At 50.1% G+C, this 18,721-nt stretch overlaps 1 protein-coding gene across 1 annotated transcript; it reads right to left on the bottom strand.

Moving 5' to 3' along the window:
- Positions 1-1,854: 1,854 nt before the first annotated feature.
- LOC466625 (pepsin A-5) lies at positions 1,855-12,050 on the bottom strand. The gene is made up of 9 exons (XM_024347185.3): positions 11,910-12,050; positions 11,378-11,540; positions 9,004-9,121; positions 8,015-8,133; positions 7,140-7,339; positions 4,766-4,882; positions 3,486-3,630; positions 3,285-3,383; positions 1,855-2,167 (listed from the first exon to the last, which is right to left on the bottom strand). The coding sequence occupies exons 1-9, from the start codon at positions 11,963-11,965 to the stop codon at positions 2,018-2,020; spliced, it is 1,167 nt and encodes a 388-aa protein (XP_024202953.3). The 5' UTR covers positions 11,966-12,050; the 3' UTR covers positions 1,855-2,017.
- Between the last annotated feature and the right edge of the window lie 6,671 nt (positions 12,051-18,721).

The raw sequence follows: 18,721 nt of genomic DNA, 5'->3' as shown, positions 1-18,721 counted from the left end.
CTCCTAACCTCAGCTGATCTGCCTGCCTTGGCCTCCCAAAGTGCTGGGATTGCAGGCGTAAGCCACCACACACGGCTGGGAAGTGACATTTAAGCCACGTCTGCAGATGCTAGGTGTTAGCAAGTCAAGAAAGAGGGAAAAGCAACCCAGGCAAAGGGAACAGCATGTGCAAAGTCTGGAGGTGGGAAAACACATGGGCTTTTGTGGCCGTGGGAGGCCAGGGTGGACGGAGCTCGGGATAACGGGATCAGAGTGAAGCAGGGAAGGTTTGGAGGGAAAGGAGCACACAGGACCTGGAACTATGCCAAAGATTTGCTGTTTTATTCCAACGGCAATGGCAAGAAGGCATTAAGAGTTTAAAGCAAGGAAGGGATGAGATGAAATTTATGTTTCCTAAAGTTTATTCAGCTATGGAAAATGGGCTTGGGAGGGTGAGAGTGACCCTGGGGAGACTGGGTGTTGGAGCTCACCCCCGCCCTTCCTAGAGCCCAGCTCCAGCCTCTGGGTTTGTGTCTTCAGCAGACAGCCTAGGTCGGCTGTCACCAGAAGCAGGAGCTATGGGAATTTTCCCAGCATGCATGCCGGGGAGCCCAGGGCTGTAATAGACTTACTAGCAAGAGAGAGTCTGAGATGAAGCTCAGCTGAGTTAAAAAGAAACAGATCACTTTGCAGCAGGACTTGTCAGAGCTTTTGATTGGGAACTGTAGCTGGTGAACCCTGGGGAAGGGCCTAGAATGTAGCATGTTCTATACTTATTTTGAAACTGTGTTTTCCATTGAACATTTTGCTACCAAGCCCAGTCTGAGAAACTGCTCCATTTCCTCTTTGCCTTTCTAGGGCATATATGCTAATGAACATGCTTAATTCTCTGTCTCACAACCTCTGCTCAGGGAAGTGAAAGACCTTTCTCTTTGGTTACAGATGGGGAAACAGATGGATTCAGTGTCTTATGCCTGGGACTTGGGGGAGATTAACTGTTAGTCTTGGTAGCCAGCGAATCACAAGGGCATCCTATAAGATTGTGGGGTGTCAGCTTCTTCCACTTCTCTTGTCCATGTCTTGCAGACAACACTGCCCTGTCCTATCTACTTAGGGACATCACCATTAGTGTCCGCCTTTCCTGACTCTCCTGATTGCTTTCCTTTCCTCATGAGCTCTTTTTTTTTTTTTTTTTTTTTTTTTTTGAGATGGAGTCTTGCTCTGTCGCCCAGGCTGGAGTGCAATGGTGCGATCTCAGCTCACTGCAACCTCCGCCTTCCAGATTTAAGCGCTTCTCCTGCCTCAGCCTCCCGAGTAGCTGGGATTACAGGCACACACCACCATGCCCAGCTAATTTTTGCATTTTTAGTGGAGACAGGGTTTCACTGTGTTGGCCAGGCTTGTCTCAAACTCCTGACCTCAGGTGACCTGTCCGCCTCAGCCTCCCAAAGTGCTGGGATTACAGACGTGAGCCACTGTGCCCAGCCTTCTCATGATCTCTTATTGTCTTTGGGAGAAAGAAGAAGTTGACTCCCTCAACTAAGAGCTTCAGTGCCCTATTTTTTTTTTCTTTGAGCTGGAGTCTCTCTGTGTCGCCCAGGATGGAGTACAATGGCAGGATCTCAGCTATGTGTCCCTTCTATGAGAAGACAATTAGCCCAGTATTTTGGCCCCCAGGTCTTTTTATGATGCTTCCAGCACAACCCCCTGAAGCCTCTCTGTCTTCCTGGCTCCATCATGAAGTGTTGGCTGCTGGGGTCACTATGTTGGGTGCCATCCAAGTGGATGTGGTCATTTTCATCCCTGCCCTGGCGTTCTAACCCCAGTAATGTGAAGGAAAAAGACTAGCAAAGAGAAGCAGCTCCACAAAACCTGTTTCAGTGGGTTATGTTTTTATTCTACGTTATTGGTAGGACAGGGAACAGGGCCAAGACCTCCACATTCCCCTGGGAAGAACAGTCAGGAGAATTAGATACATCTAAAGTGGGCACAGGACGGAGGCCAGATCTTCCTGGGAGGTGGCTGAAGAGACTTAGGCTTAAGCCACGGGGGCCAGGCCGACCTTGTTGTTTGCCCTGTCGAAGACGGTAAAGTACTGGCGGATGAAGACATCACCCAGGATCCAAAGCTCTCCAGATTCGGTGGGGACGTTCATGCCCTGGAAGCCACTGATGCAGCTCCCCTCGCTCTGGAGAAAAGGAGAATAAAAGTGGAGCTGGGACACCGATTCAGCAGTGATAGGCGCTGGGTGATAAACATCCAGGGCGCCCTGGTCCAGCTGTAAGGCACGTGCAAGGAGAAGCTTCCTGGCCCAATGTCCAGGGACTCGGCTGTTCTTGGCCTGGAGTCGGCCTGTAGAAGCCGTCCACTGAACGACTGGTTTCTACGCATTACTGGACATTATCTGGTGTTTCTGGCAGGCACACGAACCCTGACATCAGCATTGGTGCTAAGGGGCTTAGAGAGAATTCAGCTGCTAGGAAGGAGTTTGAAAACCCTGCCGCCATAGCCTTTTCTCATTATTATTCTGATCCGGTCAGAGGCAAACCGGATGAGCTATTAGCCCTCTTGCCTCACTAAGCCACTGGGCTGCGACCTTGTCTGCACATCACCTGGGGAGCTTTGAACCCCCGCAGCCCCATCCCATTGCTCAGGCCTTGCCCTCTCCTAATGTAATCAGAATCCGTGGGGGAGCCCAGGCATCAGTGCTTCTTGTTGAATAACTTGAGTCCACTGGCAAAATTAGTTTTCCACCTGATGTTATGATAACAGAAGGGAAAGAGTTTTCTTGTGGCTCGTATAGCTAAAGATTTGCTACTTGGTAGAGATGGTAGAAGTGTCAGAAGCCCCAGCCTATGGAAATTAGGATTTCCATTTGCCCAACCCTTGGTAGGTCTGATGTGATCAGTCTCACTTGGTTAACCTAACCGCACTCTGAGGGTGGGGAAGGCTGCCATCTCTACCTTTTGGATGCGAAAACTGAGGGTGAGATGAGCTGTAGCTTGCTCAGAATCAATGGGCTAGTAATTCAGACTTAGGACTTGGACCCAGGGGTCCAAATAGAATCCTCTTTTCACTCCATTAACCTTTGCTTCACTTGTTCCCTTAGGGGGCTGTATCCGAGTTCTTATTCCTGCATTTGTTATTAATATATTCTTTTTCTCTGGAGGCTGTCTAGGGCAGATGTTCGTCTGCCTCTGCCTGCTGGCTTCAGCTCGTGGAAGTGCACTTTCCCTCTGCAGAGGGGGACTCTGTGTCCACATTCTGTGTGAACCTCTCTAGTGGTTGGTCCAGAGCCTCCTCACCTGCAGGATGTAGGCACTGGGTGGCACGGGGTACTGGACTCCATTGATGGTGAAGACGATGTCGGGCAGGCTGCTGATGGCTGAGCAGCTGACCACCATCTGGAAAGAGTGAGAGTGAGAAAAGTTAGAAGGGTTTCTGTCCCTTCTGCCTGGCACACCCACTACTTGAGTGTAGAACAGAGCAGTCGGGGCTGGACTCACGTCGCCGTCTGAGTTCTCGCTGGCTCCGATGTCACTCTGGATGTTGGCAATGGGGCTGGTTGGGCCGGTCAGCAGAGAGGTGCCGGTGTCAACAATGGCCTGGCAGCCCTCAGCGCAGGCGATGGTCTTTCCGTTCATGGTGATGCTGAGGGCAAGAAGCAAGTTAAGCTCCCTGAGCCCTCAGGGGTACTTCTCTCCAAGGAGGAACAAGGAGGTGAGTGAGCCCAGACATTCCTTCCCCACCCATCCATTGGCCAATGCGTGAAATTTCTGTTCCTCTCATTCACGCACTCATTCATCCCGCATTCATTTACCCTACAAATATTTCCCAAGTGCCTACTCTCTGCCAGGCATGGGAAATGCCAAGCGAAACAAGACAGCCTCACAGTTCCAGGCTGCAGGGAGCTCCCGGCCTAGCTGGCAAGATAAGTTATGTTGGCAGAAGGGCAAGATGATCAGTCAGGCATGTGGTGGGGAACAAAAACAGGGTCCAGGGTGAGAGGTAGTGGAGGGGAGCAGCCAGGGGAACAGACACCCAGGAATGCCAGGCAGGTGAAGAGAGAAGGAGGACATCATCAGGGGATGGTATGCGGAGAGGGACAGAGACCAGAGGGCTGGGGCAGGTGTTGGAGGAACTGATGACATTCTAGCATGGCTGGGCAGACATGAGGTGATCCATGTGTCCTGATTTGCCTGGGCTGGTCCCAGTTTTAGTACTGAAAGTCTCTGTCCTGGGAAATTGTTCATCCTTGGGAAAACCCACACCACTGAGCACCCTAGCAGGCTAGCTGGGGAAGAACAGCATGGAAATGAAGCTGCTAGGGAGACCGGGGAGGCCCTGAAGGGGAGGGTGGAACGAAGTGACTTCACACAATTTCTTAGCCATTTTGCCCCACTTCTAGACTGAAAGTGACATGTTTCCTCGAGTGGGAGGAGCATGTGCTGGTTCACCGGCCCCTTAAATTGTGAGATGCGTGGACAGGTGGGTCCTCCTGCTCTCCCCAGGGATGCTGGTGGATGGTCCTGCCTCCGTGACTAGGAGGACAGTGGCTATCTCACCCTTGCAAAGTCTTGGCTTCCTAGACAGCTCTTCCCTCCTCCTGCAGGGAGGTGTCTTTCTAGGGGTCTCTGGCTTGGCCAACTTCCACCTTCCCCCTGGAGTGTGTTCCCCTGTGCCAGCTGTTCCTGGGGGGATTCTGGAAAGCTGATTGGCTATGAATCCATAAGGAAATGGGATCTGGGACCCAGGCCTGGATGCTGCCCGTCCATGGCAGTCTCACCTGTCCACGGTGATCTGCCAGTAACCCTCGACGGTAACAGGCACCCAGTTCAGACTTCCAGTGTAGTAAGAAGAGTCAATGCCACCAAAGATCACCACGCTGCCACTCTTGTCATCGCTGTGGAAAGTGAGGGGAGAAGACATGAATTTTTTTGTTCGTCCACTTGTGTGACCATCTGCTGTTGCCTCCTCAGAGCGACCGTTGATTGGGCACTTTCCAGGGCTGTCCTGGGGTGTGACCAATGTGGTTTCTTTTCCTCTTAGGCCAGGGCCCGTGCAGTGGGCACCGTCACTGTTATTTCCACTTACCATGAGGACACTGAGCCTGAGGGAGGTGAGGCCACCTGCCCAAGGTCACACAGCGGGGGAGTGGTGGAACTACGTTTGGAAGAACACAGGCCTTGTAGGTTGAGTGTGTGGTTTCCACGGTGGTACCCGCTCTGGTTGCCATGGGGACCCCAGGGAAGTGAGTACTTGACAGTGTCGGCTCTTAAGGACTTGAGGGTGGAGGTCACTGGTTCTTAGCTGGGAGCAGTTTTGCCCCCAGGGGCATGTCTGGAAACATTTTGGATTGTCATGATTGGGTGGGGGTAGGGGATGCTGCCGGCATCTCATGGGTAGAGGCTGGGGATGCTGCCAAACATCCTACAATGCACAGGACAGTCCCTGGCGGCAAGGACTTATGGTGGTCTGAAATGTTAACAGTGCCCAGATTGAGAAACTGGGATCTGGCTGGGGAGATACAATGGCCCCACATGAAATATTTAAGTGCTCATAAAGGCAGATGATGTTTCAGAGCCACCTTGAACATTAACTGGCCAAGAGGAATACATGACAAAGAGCCTTCCTGTTGTAAATTGCAGGAGTCCTTGTTATTGCAATATTCATTTTCTAAATCTCTGCAGTTTCAGGTTAGATGTGGAAGGAAATGTAGACGGCAATAAGAAATTAATTATCTCGGGCTGGGCGCGGTGGCTCTCGCCTGTAATCCCAGCACTTTGGGAGACCGAGGCGGGTGGATCATGAGGTCAGGAGATCGAGACCATCCTGGCTAACACAGTGAAACCCCATCTCTACTAAAAATACAAAAAATTAGCTGGGTGTGGTGGCGGGCACCTATAGTCCCAGCTACTCGGGAGGCTGAGGCAGGAGAATAGCGTGAACCCGGGAGGCGGAGCTTGCAGTGAGGGGAGATAGCACCACTGCACTCCAGCCTGGGTGAGAGAGTGAGACTCTGTCACACACACAAAAAAGAGATTAATCATCTGAGAACTGGCCATTTCTAAAACATGACCCCACTCACTGAACCCACCCCACCTTTGCTGTGAACATCTCACAGTGCAATGCAATATAGTGAGGACCTAGACGTGTAGTTACCAACCGAGGAGACACATGAATGACGGCGAACCCTTTCAAGAGAGGACGATGTATGTGAGTGTTAGAGGAAAGCTGAATGTCTTAAGAAAGTGGAGGATGCCCTCAGGTGTTCTTGCATAACACTCTACTCAGCCCAAACTGACATTTGGTTTATTCTTTGTTCATTTGTTTGTTTGCTCACTTATTCTTTGTTTATTCCTAGAATTAGCCCCCGGTCACAAATGGAACCTAGATTTTATTAAATCATAAAAGAAACTTGCTTTCATGATTGAAAAATGTCATCATTCATGATATGTCTTGATGAAATCTTTTCATTTTTGTGCTATGGAATTTTGGTCTAAGTGTATTCACTTTATTTTATTTGTTTATTTATTTATTTATTTATTGAGATGGAGTCTCGCTCTGTTGCCCAGGCTAGGATGCAGTGGCGCAATCTTGACTCACTGCAACCTCCACCTTCCAGGCTCAAGCGATTCTCCTTGCCTCAGCCTCCTGCGTAGCTGGGAGTATAGGCGCCTGCCACCCTGCCTGGCTAATTTTTGTATTTTTTAGTAGAGACGGGGTTTCACGATGTTGGCCAGGCTGGTCTTGAACTCCTGACTTCAGGTGATCCTCCCGCCTCAGACTCCCAAAGTGCTGGGATTACAGCCATAAGCCACCATGCCTGGCTAAGTGTATTCACTTTAAATGGTATCTTTGGGGGCCAAGGATGGGCGAACTGGCACTGAGGGGCAAATGGCTGATGACATTTGAGTTGTGCACATCTAGGGGACAAAGACACTGGTAAAATAAGATGGAGTGCACATGGCCCGTCAGAGACAGACTTGGCACTATTACTCTCCAAAGACATACTTCTCCAGCCTCAGACATTGACTTTCAAATCCCTTGCTTCTCAAGACCCTCTCCATCCCAGCCAGCCTTGGACAGCTCCTGCTGGGCAGGAACACTGTGACCTCTGGAGGGGGAGGTGGGAGGAGGCCCCTCTCCACTCAACTTACGCGCTGAGGTAGACAGAGAAGAGGTCCTGAGAAACCAGGCCCTGGTTCCAGATGTTGTCAAAGACGGGTGTGGCCCCGGAGGAGGAAATGCTGGGGTAGGCCAGCCCCAGGATGCCGTCGAAGGGAGCGAAAAACAGGAAGGAGCCAGGTTCGGTCTCGCTCAGGCCGAAGATCTGATTGGTGTCAGAGATGCCTCCAACCTGGGTGGGGAAACCGAGATGATGTTCACCATCAGGTCATGTTCACTGAGCTCTGGGTGCCAGCCTCAGGCCCAGAGCCACCCTGGTTCATCTCATGCAGGACTTGGCTTCCAGGGTATCAGCCCGGAAGGAGGGCAGAGGGACTGTCAGCTGGAATGCTGGTTCCTCTGCTGGAGGTAACCATGGCAGCTGATCTCCAGATGGCCACAGTCTATGACTCAGGGTGAGATTTTGCTGGAGGACAGATGGTCACTGTGTGTTTGTGTTTCTGATGAACAAACGCAAAGCAGACCCCAGACCCCAGGCCTTTGACCCCTGCCATGCCCCGAAAGTAGCAGGGAGGGCTTGTGGAGATTGCATGACTTGGGGTGCTGCATGTCGGGAGAAGAAGGAAGAGGAGGAGGTGCTAGTAGAGAATTGAGACTTTACTGACTCTCCCCACACTCCATAACATTCTGCTTGGGTGGAGCTGAGTCTGGGTTATGGCTCCTGGCACCCCACCCTTTTACTCACTGCCACCCGAGCTAGCAATGTCTGTGACATCTCTGCTGTTTCTCCCCCACACCGCACCCCCAATCAGGTTACATTTGTGATCACAAAGACCCATCTTGCTGGAATAAGCTTATTTTGGGGGTGCCTGATGGGGGGATGCAGCGGCAGCCTGCAGGTGCCCACCTGGACAGTGTCGTATCCGAGGATGCCTGTCATGCTGCCGGTGCCGTAGGTGATGGAGACTGTCTTGCTGGTGGACTTGTAGGTGGAGGAATCCTGAGGGTTGAAGAGGTTGTGGTCCACTGCAAGGACAAGCGGTGATTGTTATTCTCTGAGAGCTGGGTGAAGGTCATGGGCTGGATGTCTTCCTGGGATGGGGTGTCCTGGCCCTGGGACGGGCTCTGGAGGTGAGCAGTGACCTTTCCCCCTAGACCCTTGGAGCCCAAGAGACCCCAGGTTCTGTCCTGTCTCGTTGAACTACTGGGACCATTCACTGATGGCAGGTCCCCAGCCAACCCCAAGGACCTCCCGGGGACCCTTCCAGGCCAACATTGAGCGGAGCAGGCCCGTGGCTGCCCAGTGACGAGCGCTTTCACCCTCTAGCCACCAGCCAGTGCTCCCGTTATGATGTGGATGATGCCACAGGCACCTCATCTTCATTAAAACTTAGAAGAGGAAGGAACCTGCGACACACATTGTTCATGACTTCCAAAGACAAACTCTCTTTCATTAGCAAACCAATGTTTTTTTTTTTTTTTTTTTTTTTTTTTTAAAGGAGCTCAGCACTGACCTCTAGCGTGTTCTAGCCAGGCTTTGGAGCCATTTTCTCACACGTACTGGACTCTTTCCTGGTGGGCTATTCTACAGCCCTTTGGCCCTGTCTTGCTTTGGGCCCCCCATACTTCCTCTCCCAGCCTGTGGTTATTTAGGAGAGCTTCTCTCTGCCCTCAGACTGTGTAGTCTTTGACCGCAGGGATCATATCACTCATCCCTTTACCCCCTGGAGCACCTGAGCCCAGTGCTTGGCACGTAGTAGGTGCTCAATAAATGCCTGTTGAGTGGCTCCAGCAGGCTTGAGGTGGGAGCTGTCTGAAGCCCGCGAGTGTCCAGGGTTCCCCAGGGTCGGCTGGTGCTGGGGAGCGAGAGTGGGGTAGGGCGGGCTGGGCACTTACTGCAGGCGAGACTGGAGCAGTAGACTGAGGGCACCCACAGGTTGGAGGAGCCGGTGTCAAAGACGACAGTGAAATCCTGGGCAGGAGTTCCGATGCCGATGGTGCCGAAGTACTCCACCTGCAGAGGCCAGGACAGGGCAGTTCATGGACCGGGGTCTCTGTTTTGGGGCCTCCCTAGGGGCTGTCTCTGGGTCATCTCCTCAGTCTGCCTCTCCACCTTTTCCTTCATTCCTCACAGTTCTTGTCTTTCTCTTCCCAGGCACTGCCTTCATCCTTCAAAGCCCAGCCGTGGCGTCCCGTCTTCCTTGAAGTCTTCCCTGATTGCTCCCCCAATTTACCCTCTGCTCTCTGCTAAGCACCACAAGCACCTAACAATCTGCTGTTCCCTCTTCAGCTGTTGTCTTGTCTGTCACAGTCTTCCCATCCTTACAGCCCATGTTCTCAGAGGATGGGGGTGGAACCTTCTAGCACCAGGCAAGTGACAGCTTAAGGGCTTGTGCCTTAAATTGTTTATCAGAAGCTAAGCAAGCCACTTAAAGATGGAAACCTGTCCAGTTTTCTTATTTCTACATCTAGATGTGTACAGCAGGTTTCAAGAAAGGGCATTGCCAGAATTTTTATTCTTTTTTTTTTTTAAGGCAAGTCTCGCTCTGTTGCCCAGGCTGGAGTGCAGTGGCGTGACCTCGGCTCACTGCAGCCTCCTCCTCCTGGGTTCCAGTGATTCTCCTGCCTCAACCTCCCAAGTAGCTGAGATTACAGCTGTGTGCCATCACGCCCGGCTAATTTTTGTAGTTTTAGTAGAGACGGGGTTTCACCATGTTGCCGGGCTGGTCTCGAACTCCTGACCTCAAGTGATCCACCCGCCTCAGCCAATCAACCAGTATTTTTCTTCTTAGTGGCAGCATTTTCCCCCTGCCGGCTCTGTTCCCGCCACACTGGTCTGCTTGCTGTTCTTTGGCGATGACCAGTCCCTCCTGCCCTAGGGCCTTTGCACTGGCTATTCCTTGTGCTAGGAAAATGTTTATTCTAGATCTTTCCTTGGCTGATCCTTTTATCAAAAATCAATCATTCAGCTCTCTAGTCAAATGTCCCCTCTGCCAACAGGCCTTCCGTGACCACTTTATCTAAATTTGCCCCCTCTCAATCTTCTTGTTCCCCATACTCCCATTAGTTAATTTGCCAAGGCCCTTATCATTACCTGAAATTATCTTACATGGTTGTTTATTTGTCATCCCCTTTAGAGTATAAGCTCCAGGAACTTTGATTATTCACCATCATTTTGGCAACTTGCATAGCCTCTGGCACATAGAGAGGTGCCAATATTTGTTAAATATTTGTGAACTAAATAAATGCGCTAATTAAGCCTCTTACCAAGGGCCTGCCAGACCCCATGCTAAGCCCTCCAGAAAACATGATCGTGTTAATTCCTGGCAACAACCTCTGACGGTAGATATTAGTGGTTCTGTTTTCCAGACGAAGACACAGGCTCAGAGTATTTAAATGACTTGGCCAAGGTCCTGTGGCTTAGAGGCACTAGCACCCACATTTGCACCAGGTCTGCTGGATGGCAGAGGCCAGTCTCTGAACCACGGGCATCACTGCTTTGTGCCCTGTGCCCTGTGCCAGTCACAGAGGGGACATACAATATCTGCAGGAGGGCAGGGTGTTTGCTATCGGGTCTCAAATAACAAAGTCAGGGTGATCTTTCTGAAACTCAGATCTGATCTTGTCACCCCCTGTTTAAGATAAATCAGAGGCAGTTAGGATGGAGTCTCTCTGCGTCCACCCCTCAGCTCCTCAGACTGTAGTCTGCAGCACCCTTCTTCCCTCCCTCTCGGCTCCCCTTCAAATGCACTGTGCTCCCGCCTGCTACAGGGTTTGGCACAAGGGATCAGGCTATGTGGAGTTCTGTCTTGTTCTCTTGGAAACTCCTGCTCTTCCTGCGTGGCTCCAGGGAGGCTCCCTGCCCAAGTGGCAGACTCTTGCAGTGTGACACCATCACTCTGTAGTCCTCCTGCTGCCTGTTCTTTTCATTGGTTTGTGAGACCCCTTGATTACTGTGTTTGTCTCCTAGGCTATGAGTTTGCTCACTGCTGTCTCCCCCTGAGCCCAGCACAGACCCTGAAATAGAATGAGGTGCTCAGAGAAATTAACATTGTATGAACGAGTGAACGAATGAATGAATGAACAAAAGAGCAACAGCTCTGACTGTGAGCTTTCCTGCCTGCCCTGGGCCACTGACATCTAGGGGGCAGACTCTGGGTCACTGCCTGGAGCCGCAGAGCCCAGGCCCATCCTCCAAGACCCCTGGGACACCCTCTTTCCTGCTGGCCAAGTCCTCAGAGCTGGCCCCACCACTTGCCCGCACACTCACATCCAGGTAGTTCTCCAGGGGCTGTTCGTGTAACAGGGTGGGAGCCTCCCACTGGGGGAAGTACTTGCTGGCTGGGTTGAAGTTGTGCTTCTTCAGGAAGTCCTTCAGCAGGCCACGCTCGGACAGGGTGCGCCTCAAGGACTTCTTTCTGATGAGGGGGACCCTGTGGTTTGGAGAAGGAAGAGGAATTAGGCAAGGATTCTGCTGACCAGGTGCTGTGGCAGCCCCAGAAGGGAAGGGAAGCTGGTCTAAGGGAGGAAGAAGGAAGGAAGGGAGATGCCCCCACTTCTGCACAATAATGCAAAGAGGTTAAGCTGACTAGCGCTGGAGCTGGGAACCAGATTCAGGCTGGGCCCGAGTTTTAACCATGTCTGCAGGGCTGCCTCCCAAAAGGGCAGAGAGAGAGAGAGGCAGAAAAGGGGGATGGAGACAGCTGAAGAGAGAGAGAGAAAAAAGGGAAGAAGGAAGACACGGGAGGAAAGAAAGGTGATGTGAGAGGCAGCATCTTCACACCCACGCCACCCGGACTCACTTGTACATGATGCACTCAGAGAGCGCCACCAGACCCAGCAGCAGCAGCCACTTCATGGTTCTTCCTGGATCCCAACTCGAGGGAGAAGGCAAGACGGGAGGAAGGTGCAGAGCAGCAGCATGAGCTGCCCCTTATATACAAGTTGGGTCCCGCCTTATCAGCCTCTGAAAGTCACCGGTTCCCCTGATCCCAAACAGAAAAGCTCCTGATAAGATTGTGGCTGCCCTGAGCCGCACTCTGAGACCTTTCCAGCTGAGGCACTTTCCATTGTAACCTTGCACCATGGGGAGGGGGGAGGGTGCCATGGGGGTGGACCTGCAGAGAGAGAGAGGAGCAATGACCTGGAGGCTTTTTTCTTTTCTTTTCTTTTCTCTTCTTTTTCTTTCTTTTCTTTCTTTCTTTTTCTTTCTTTTTTCTTTTTCTTTCTAAGCAATGACCTGGAGGCTTATTTGTTTTTTTTTCCTTTGTTTCCTTTCTTTTCTTTCCTTCCTTTCCTTCTTTCTCTCTCTTTCTCTCCCTTCCTTCCTTTCTTTCTTTCTTTCTTTTTTCTTTCTCTTTCTCCCTTTCTCCATTTCTTTCCTGACGGAGTTTTGCTCTCTCGCGCTGCCAGAGGCTTATTTCTGAAGCATTGACAAGGGCCTACGTTAAAACTTTACCAGCTGAGCATTTCGACAAAATTGGTTAAAAGTGCGTTTAACGCAGCATTGGACAGATGTGAAGGAGCCCCAGGTGGCCTGATTTGTCCCCGTGGTCACGCAGCTGGGGTTCTTAGAGAGGAGCCCCCCGACTCAGTCATAGGTGGTACTGGTTGTGGTCACTGCTTATCCACAGCACATTGGGGGTCAGTCGTTTGGGACTCAGGACACAATTCCCCACATAAGTGTCATTGTGTGGGGTTGTTGGGCGTCTGACTAGCCTATGGGACTTGCGACTTGCTTTTGGTGCAACTGGGCTGAGTCTGGGAAAGAGATGTGCGCAGTACATGGGGGAGGAGGGAGAGAGCACCGGGAGAATGCTGCCTTCCCTTCCTGGAGGAGGCAAACTTCAGACAGGCCAGGTTTGTCTTTGGAATCTGTGTCCCTCCCTTTCTGCACCCCTTCTCTTTCTTTTGCTCCTTTCCCACCCTCTCCACCTGTGAGATCCCACCTGGGTCTGATTTCTCCAGGTGCTCCAGGCTTACAACTGGGTTGAAATCAGCTACAATGGAGCAAAGCAATCTGAGCAAACGATTCATACTCATGGGTGAGTGACTTAGAAAGAGGATGCTTGGCCAGGCGCTGTGGGTCACACTTGTAATCCTAGTACTTTGGGAGGCTGAGGCAGGTGAATCACCTGAGGTCAGGAGTTCAAGACCAGCCTGGCCAACATAGTGAAACCCCGTCTCTACTAAAAGTAGAAAAGTTAGCTGGGCATGGTGGTGGGCGCCTGTAATCCCAGCTACTGGGGAGGCTGAGGCAGGAGAATCGCTTGAACCCAGGAGGCAGAGGTTGTGAGAGGTGAAGCCGTCTGGGCTTCTGAGTTGATTAGGGACTTGGAGAACTTTTGTGTCTAGCTAAAGGATTGCAAATGCACCTATCAGCACTCTGTGTCTAGCTAAAGGCTTGTAAATGAACCAATCAGCACTCTGTGTCTAGCTGAAGGGTTTGTAAATGCACCAGTAAGCACCAGCTGTTACACTCTCCGCGAAGGTCTGCAGCTTCACTCCTGAAGCCAGTGAGAGCACGAACCCACCAGAAGGAAGAAACTCTGGACACATCTGAACATCTGAAGGAACAAACTCTGGACACACCATCTTGAAGAACTGTAACACTCACCGCGAGGGTCCGTGGCTTCATTCTTGAAGTCAGTGAGACCAAGAACCCACCGGAAGGAACCAATTCAGGACATAGTTGCAATGAGACGAGATCTTGCCACTGTACTCCAGCCTGCGTGACAGAGCTAGACTCCGTCTCAAACAAACAAACAACAAAAAAACAACAAAAGAAAAAAGAAAGAGGATGCTTACCAACCCAATGGATCCTCCACTTTGTGAATTTTTATTCAGTGGACAAAGTAGAGTGAAAACCCTGATGCAGAAATTGCTGTGGAGGAGGACAGGGGAGCGGGGAGGTCACCAGGTAGATAGGAAGCCCTGTCTCAGGATCTTGTTCTGAAATCGGATCCCCTGGGGCATCCTCAGACTGTCCAGCCATGAGAGCCACAGGTTCTATAAAAGCTCCAAGTGCCCCCAGTGCCTCCAGGTGAGTATTGAGGAGTGGGCAGTGTGGATAAGTTCAGGCACAGTGGTGGTTAGTAGAAAACACATTGACATTATAGACTCCCCTGTTAGTTGACATCTTTGTGCCCCAAATGTGTATCCTGGGCCCATTTTCTTTTCTTTTGTTTTGTTTTCTTTTTTTTTTTTTTTTTAACTATAATCTCACTCCAGTATGACTAGCTCTCGTATTTTCCACGTTCATGTCTTCTGGTGCCTCCTTATCTTCCTCTCTCTTTCCTCCCTCTCAAGCCTCTCTCTCTTTTTTGAGACAGGGTCTTATTCTGTCACTCAGGGTAGAGCGTAGTGGCATGAACATGGCTTACTGCAGCCTCAACCTCCCACGCTCAATCAGTCCTCTGGCCTCAGGCTCTGAGTAGCTGGGACGATAGGCATGAGCCACTACACCCAGCTAACTTTTGTATTTTCTGTAGAGACAGGGCTTCACTATTTGACCCAGACTGGTTTCGAACTCCTGGGCTCAAACGATCTTCCTGCCTCAGCTTCTCAAAGTGCTGGGATTACAGTGAACCACACTGCACCCGGCCCTCTCTCTCTTTATGGATACATAATATTTTACATATTTTGGGTACATGTGATATTCTGTTACAGGCATAGAAAGAGTAATGATGAAGTCAGGGTATTTGGAGTATCCGTCACCTAAGTATGGGTTGATCCTAGCACTCGTGAAGAACCTGATGGTCCTGAAGATGCTGCCTAAGTTCTGGGGGCACCAGATGGAATCCCCTCACTCAAGGCTGCCACCAGATGGAAGGGAGGGAGCTTGGAGCCCAAGGATGGGCACTGATTTGAGGGGCACAGCTTGTCTGGGGCCCACATGGGAATTTTGAGCAGAGGAGAAGTATATTTGGGAAGCAGAAGGAAGATTCCCCAGGCAGAAACCTGCAAGCCCCTTAACACATTCATTCAAATGCCTTATTGTGCACTTGCTGTGTACCGTGCAGGGATGCTCTAGCTGCGGAGGGTACATCCCTGAGCATGGTAGGACTAAGCCATGCCTGTGGCGCATTTGTGGTCAGTTGAAGGAAAAGCTGGTGTGGAAGGGGCTCTTCCTTTCCACCTGGATGGATATTTGGATCACATTGAGGGGAAGCTCTCAGATTGGTGAAGATGATAATATTTCTCCACATTAGAGATTTTAGCACCCTGAGGGACTCTGGCATGCTTGCTGACACCAATTCAGGGGTATGGCAGACAGACTCTGGGATGGCTCCCAATTATTCATGCTGCTGGTGTTCACAACCCTGTATAATCCCCTCCCCTTTTGTGTAGGCAGGACTTGCTTCTAACTAACAGGATACAGCCAAGTAGATGGGATGTCAGTTTTGTGATGACATTATACAGGCTCGTAAGTTGTGTCTTGCTAGCACACTCTCTGTATAGACTCTTCCCCTTGCTGACTCTGATAAAGAAAGCTGCCCTATAAAGAGGCCCAAGAGGAAGGAATCAAGGGTGGCCTCCAGCTGACAGCCAGCAAGGAACTTGGGCGTTCAGTGTGACAATCTGCAAGTAACTGAATCCTGCCAGCAAGCGTGTGAGCATGGAGGAAGATCCTTCTCTAGTTGAGCCTCAGATGAGACCACAGACCAGGCTGACATCCCTGACTGACAGAGGCCTCAGCTGAACCGAGCCTGGATTCCTGACCCACAGAAACTGTGAGATAGTCAGTCAGTGTGAGTTGTTATAAGTCATTCAATGTGTGTTAACTTCTCATCAGCAATAGAAAACAGGACTGGAAACCTCGTTGATAACTCGAAAAGGATCCACCTGATTGCCTCTTGCTCTTCCCTCTTTTGGGACCATTTCAGTGCTCTGCTAGTTGTTTTTCTGCTCAGGTAATGTGAGTGATCTGAAAAGGGGGAAGGTGACATTGTTGGTCAGGTCATCTGCAAATCTCCCACCACACAGCAGTGCTTACATTTGTGTGCCTATTTGTGCTTTTCTGAATGCTTTGAATTATTTTAAAAAAGAATTATTATACTATAACCCCCACTTTTTCGCAAGTGATGTAGCTCAGAGGGGTTAAGTGATCAGTGCAGGTTCACATAACTAAGAAATGACACAGATGGGACCTGAACCTGGGTCTCAGGAGGCTCTGGTCCCTGGCCAGACTATGTGACCATGTACATCCACCTGGTTTCTGTTCATGGGTTAGTGTGTGACAGGAACATTCCATGATGGCTGTAGCCTCCCTCCCAGGTGCACTTGGAGAAGCCATTCCACTCAGCCCCCTTTACTAGAGGAACCCTTGGGATGGAAAAGGGAATCCTGATTCTGCAACCACGTGCTCCCATGAGATCTGATTGTCAGCCAGGGCTGATCCGTGGCTGCCAGCAAGGAAGCCACAACATCTCATTGTACCAGACTGGCCCGGCAGAAAGATTAGACAACAACGTTTGCTTTGCCATTAGCCCTGCCTGGCACTCAGTATGGTAGTGCCTGGCTTTCAGGGGCACTGGTAGCAGTGTCTCCGATGCAGGGCAGCCCCTGCCAATGGCACAGGTGTTCATAAGTGTTCCATGAACCAATCAAATCAAGCAATGGAATGAGATCTAAGGAACCCAATCATGGCAAGGCTGAGATGGAGCACTTAAGCATGATAAGTGTTATCAAGCTGGTGTGATAGGCATTGGGGCAGCTGGTCCCCTAGCAGCTTTCAATCAAGGTCTCACCCCAGGGACATGATCTTCCAACACCAAAGAGAACACTGTGTTTTCCACTCCCCAGTCCCAGACCTGGGCTGCTTCTCCAGAGATGCCTGCAGGTTTTCAAAGTTAAATTAATGATAACTTTTTTGGCTCAAGTATAGAAGTAATACATGATCACTGTAGATTATTTATAGATAATTACAATTTTAAAAATGGCTTATAACCCCACTACCCAGAACTAACCACCACTGGCGTAGTAAATGAATATATTGATTTACTTACAAATATAGGACCACAAGATATGGCACATGTTGTTTTGCAAGCAACCCGCTTTGATGGGCCCAGCTCACTTCTGCTGCGCTACTCTATCTGCAACCTGAACCCGCTTTTAAAAGAAAAATCATGGTTCTGTATTTTACAAGTGATTTTTATAAATCTACATGATCATTTTAAAACTTTTCTCAAAATATGATATGCACACAGAAAGGTGCATATCATAAGAAACAGCTTGATGAATTTTCACAAACCAAGCACACACGTGTAACCAGAACCCAGACCCAGCAAAAGAGCATGTCAGGTACCCCCGGACCCCACCCCAGGCTCTTCCCAGTCACTATCCTAGGGCCAAACCAAGCGTATCACTACTCTGATTTCCAAACAGCAAAGATTCGTTTCACCTGTTTTTGTACTTTTGCTAAGCAGTACCACATAACAAGCACTTTAGTTTGCATTGCGCTTCTTTGCTCAAAATCATGTTTAGGAGAGGCACCCACGAATGGCGGCGTGTGGAGTTGTTACTCAGTCATTTTCATTGCTGTGTATTATTCCTCTGCATCAATATACCCACTATTTTCTCTTTTTCAGTTCATAGGCATTTGGGTAGCTTCCAGTGTGGAGTTCTTAGGAACAGTGCTCTATGAATGTTCTCTTGTATACACATCTTCTTTCTTTTCCTTTTATTTATTTATTAAAAACAATAGAAATGAAGTCTTGCTATGTTGCTCAGGCTGGTCTTGAACTATGGCCCGAAGCAGTCCTTCCGCCTTGGCCTTCCCAAGTGCTGGGGTTACACCATGAGCTACTGTGCCTGGCTGTTTTCTTTTTAATTGACATGTAATAATTGTACATATTTATGGGTACATAAGGATGTTTCTGTACATATAATGTTTAGTGATCAGATCAGAGTAATTAGCATATTTATCATCTTGAACATTTATCATTCCTTTGTTTTTTTTTGGAGACAGAATCTCGCTGTGTCGCCCAGGCTGAAGTGCAATGGTGCCATCTCGGCTCACTGCAACCTCCACCTCCCGGGTTCGAGAGATTCTCCTGGCTCAGCCTCCCAAGTAGCTGGGAATTACAGACATGTGTCAACACGCCTGGCTCATTTTGTATTTTTAGTGGAGATGAGGTTCCACCATGTTGGCCTGGCTGGTCTCAAACTCCTCACCTCAGGTGATCCACCTGCTTCGGCCTCCCAAAGTGCTGGGATTACAGGCGTGAGGATTATGCGAGCCACCGTGCCTGGCCGGCATATGCATTTTTAATTTTGATAGATACAGCCACATCATGCTTCTTAGGGTGGTGCCAGTTTACATTCCTACCAGCAGCGTGTGGAGTGATCATTTGGGACAGGTGAGGATGGATGGGGCAGGAGACCTGTGAGATTAAAATAACACTCCTGGACGAGTGTGAATGAAAAGGATAGAAGGAGCTGTGCTTCGCCCCCTAGGGCCCTTTGGGGAGGATGCATGGAGCAGAGGCCTGAGACTGCAGGAAAGGATTGTGAATTCATCTTCTGTTGTGCAGCAACATAGGGAGGATGAAATCAGATATGTTGGTGCAGGGCTTTCCGGTCAAATGATCTGTCTGATGAGGAACCTCTTTAG

Source organism: Pan troglodytes, chromosome 9 (assembly GCF_028858775.2).
Source record: "Pan troglodytes isolate AG18354 chromosome 9, NHGRI_mPanTro3-v2.0_pri, whole genome shotgun sequence".
NCBI lineage: Eukaryota > Metazoa > Chordata > Mammalia > Primates > Hominidae > Pan > Pan troglodytes.
The sequence above is the reverse complement of the archived record's forward strand: the minus strand, read 5'-3'. Positions and strand labels throughout refer to the sequence as shown.

What these genes read in the sequence shown, in the direction of transcription:
- LOC466625 (XM_024347185.3), bottom strand. Translation starts at nt 11,965, where the DNA reads ATGAAGTGGCTGCTGCTGCTGGGTCTGGTGGCGCTCTCTGAGTGCATC. An exon ending in CTGCTCCAGTCTCGCCTGCA is followed by an intron (nt 8,134 to 9,003) that starts GTAAGTGCCCAG and finishes TTGTCCTTGCAG; the next exon opens with TGGACCACAACCTCTTCAAC. An exon ending in TGGCAGATCACCGTGGACAG is followed by an intron (nt 3,631 to 4,765) that starts GTGAGACTGCCA and finishes TCTTGCCCTCAG; the next exon opens with CATCACCATGAACGGAAAGA.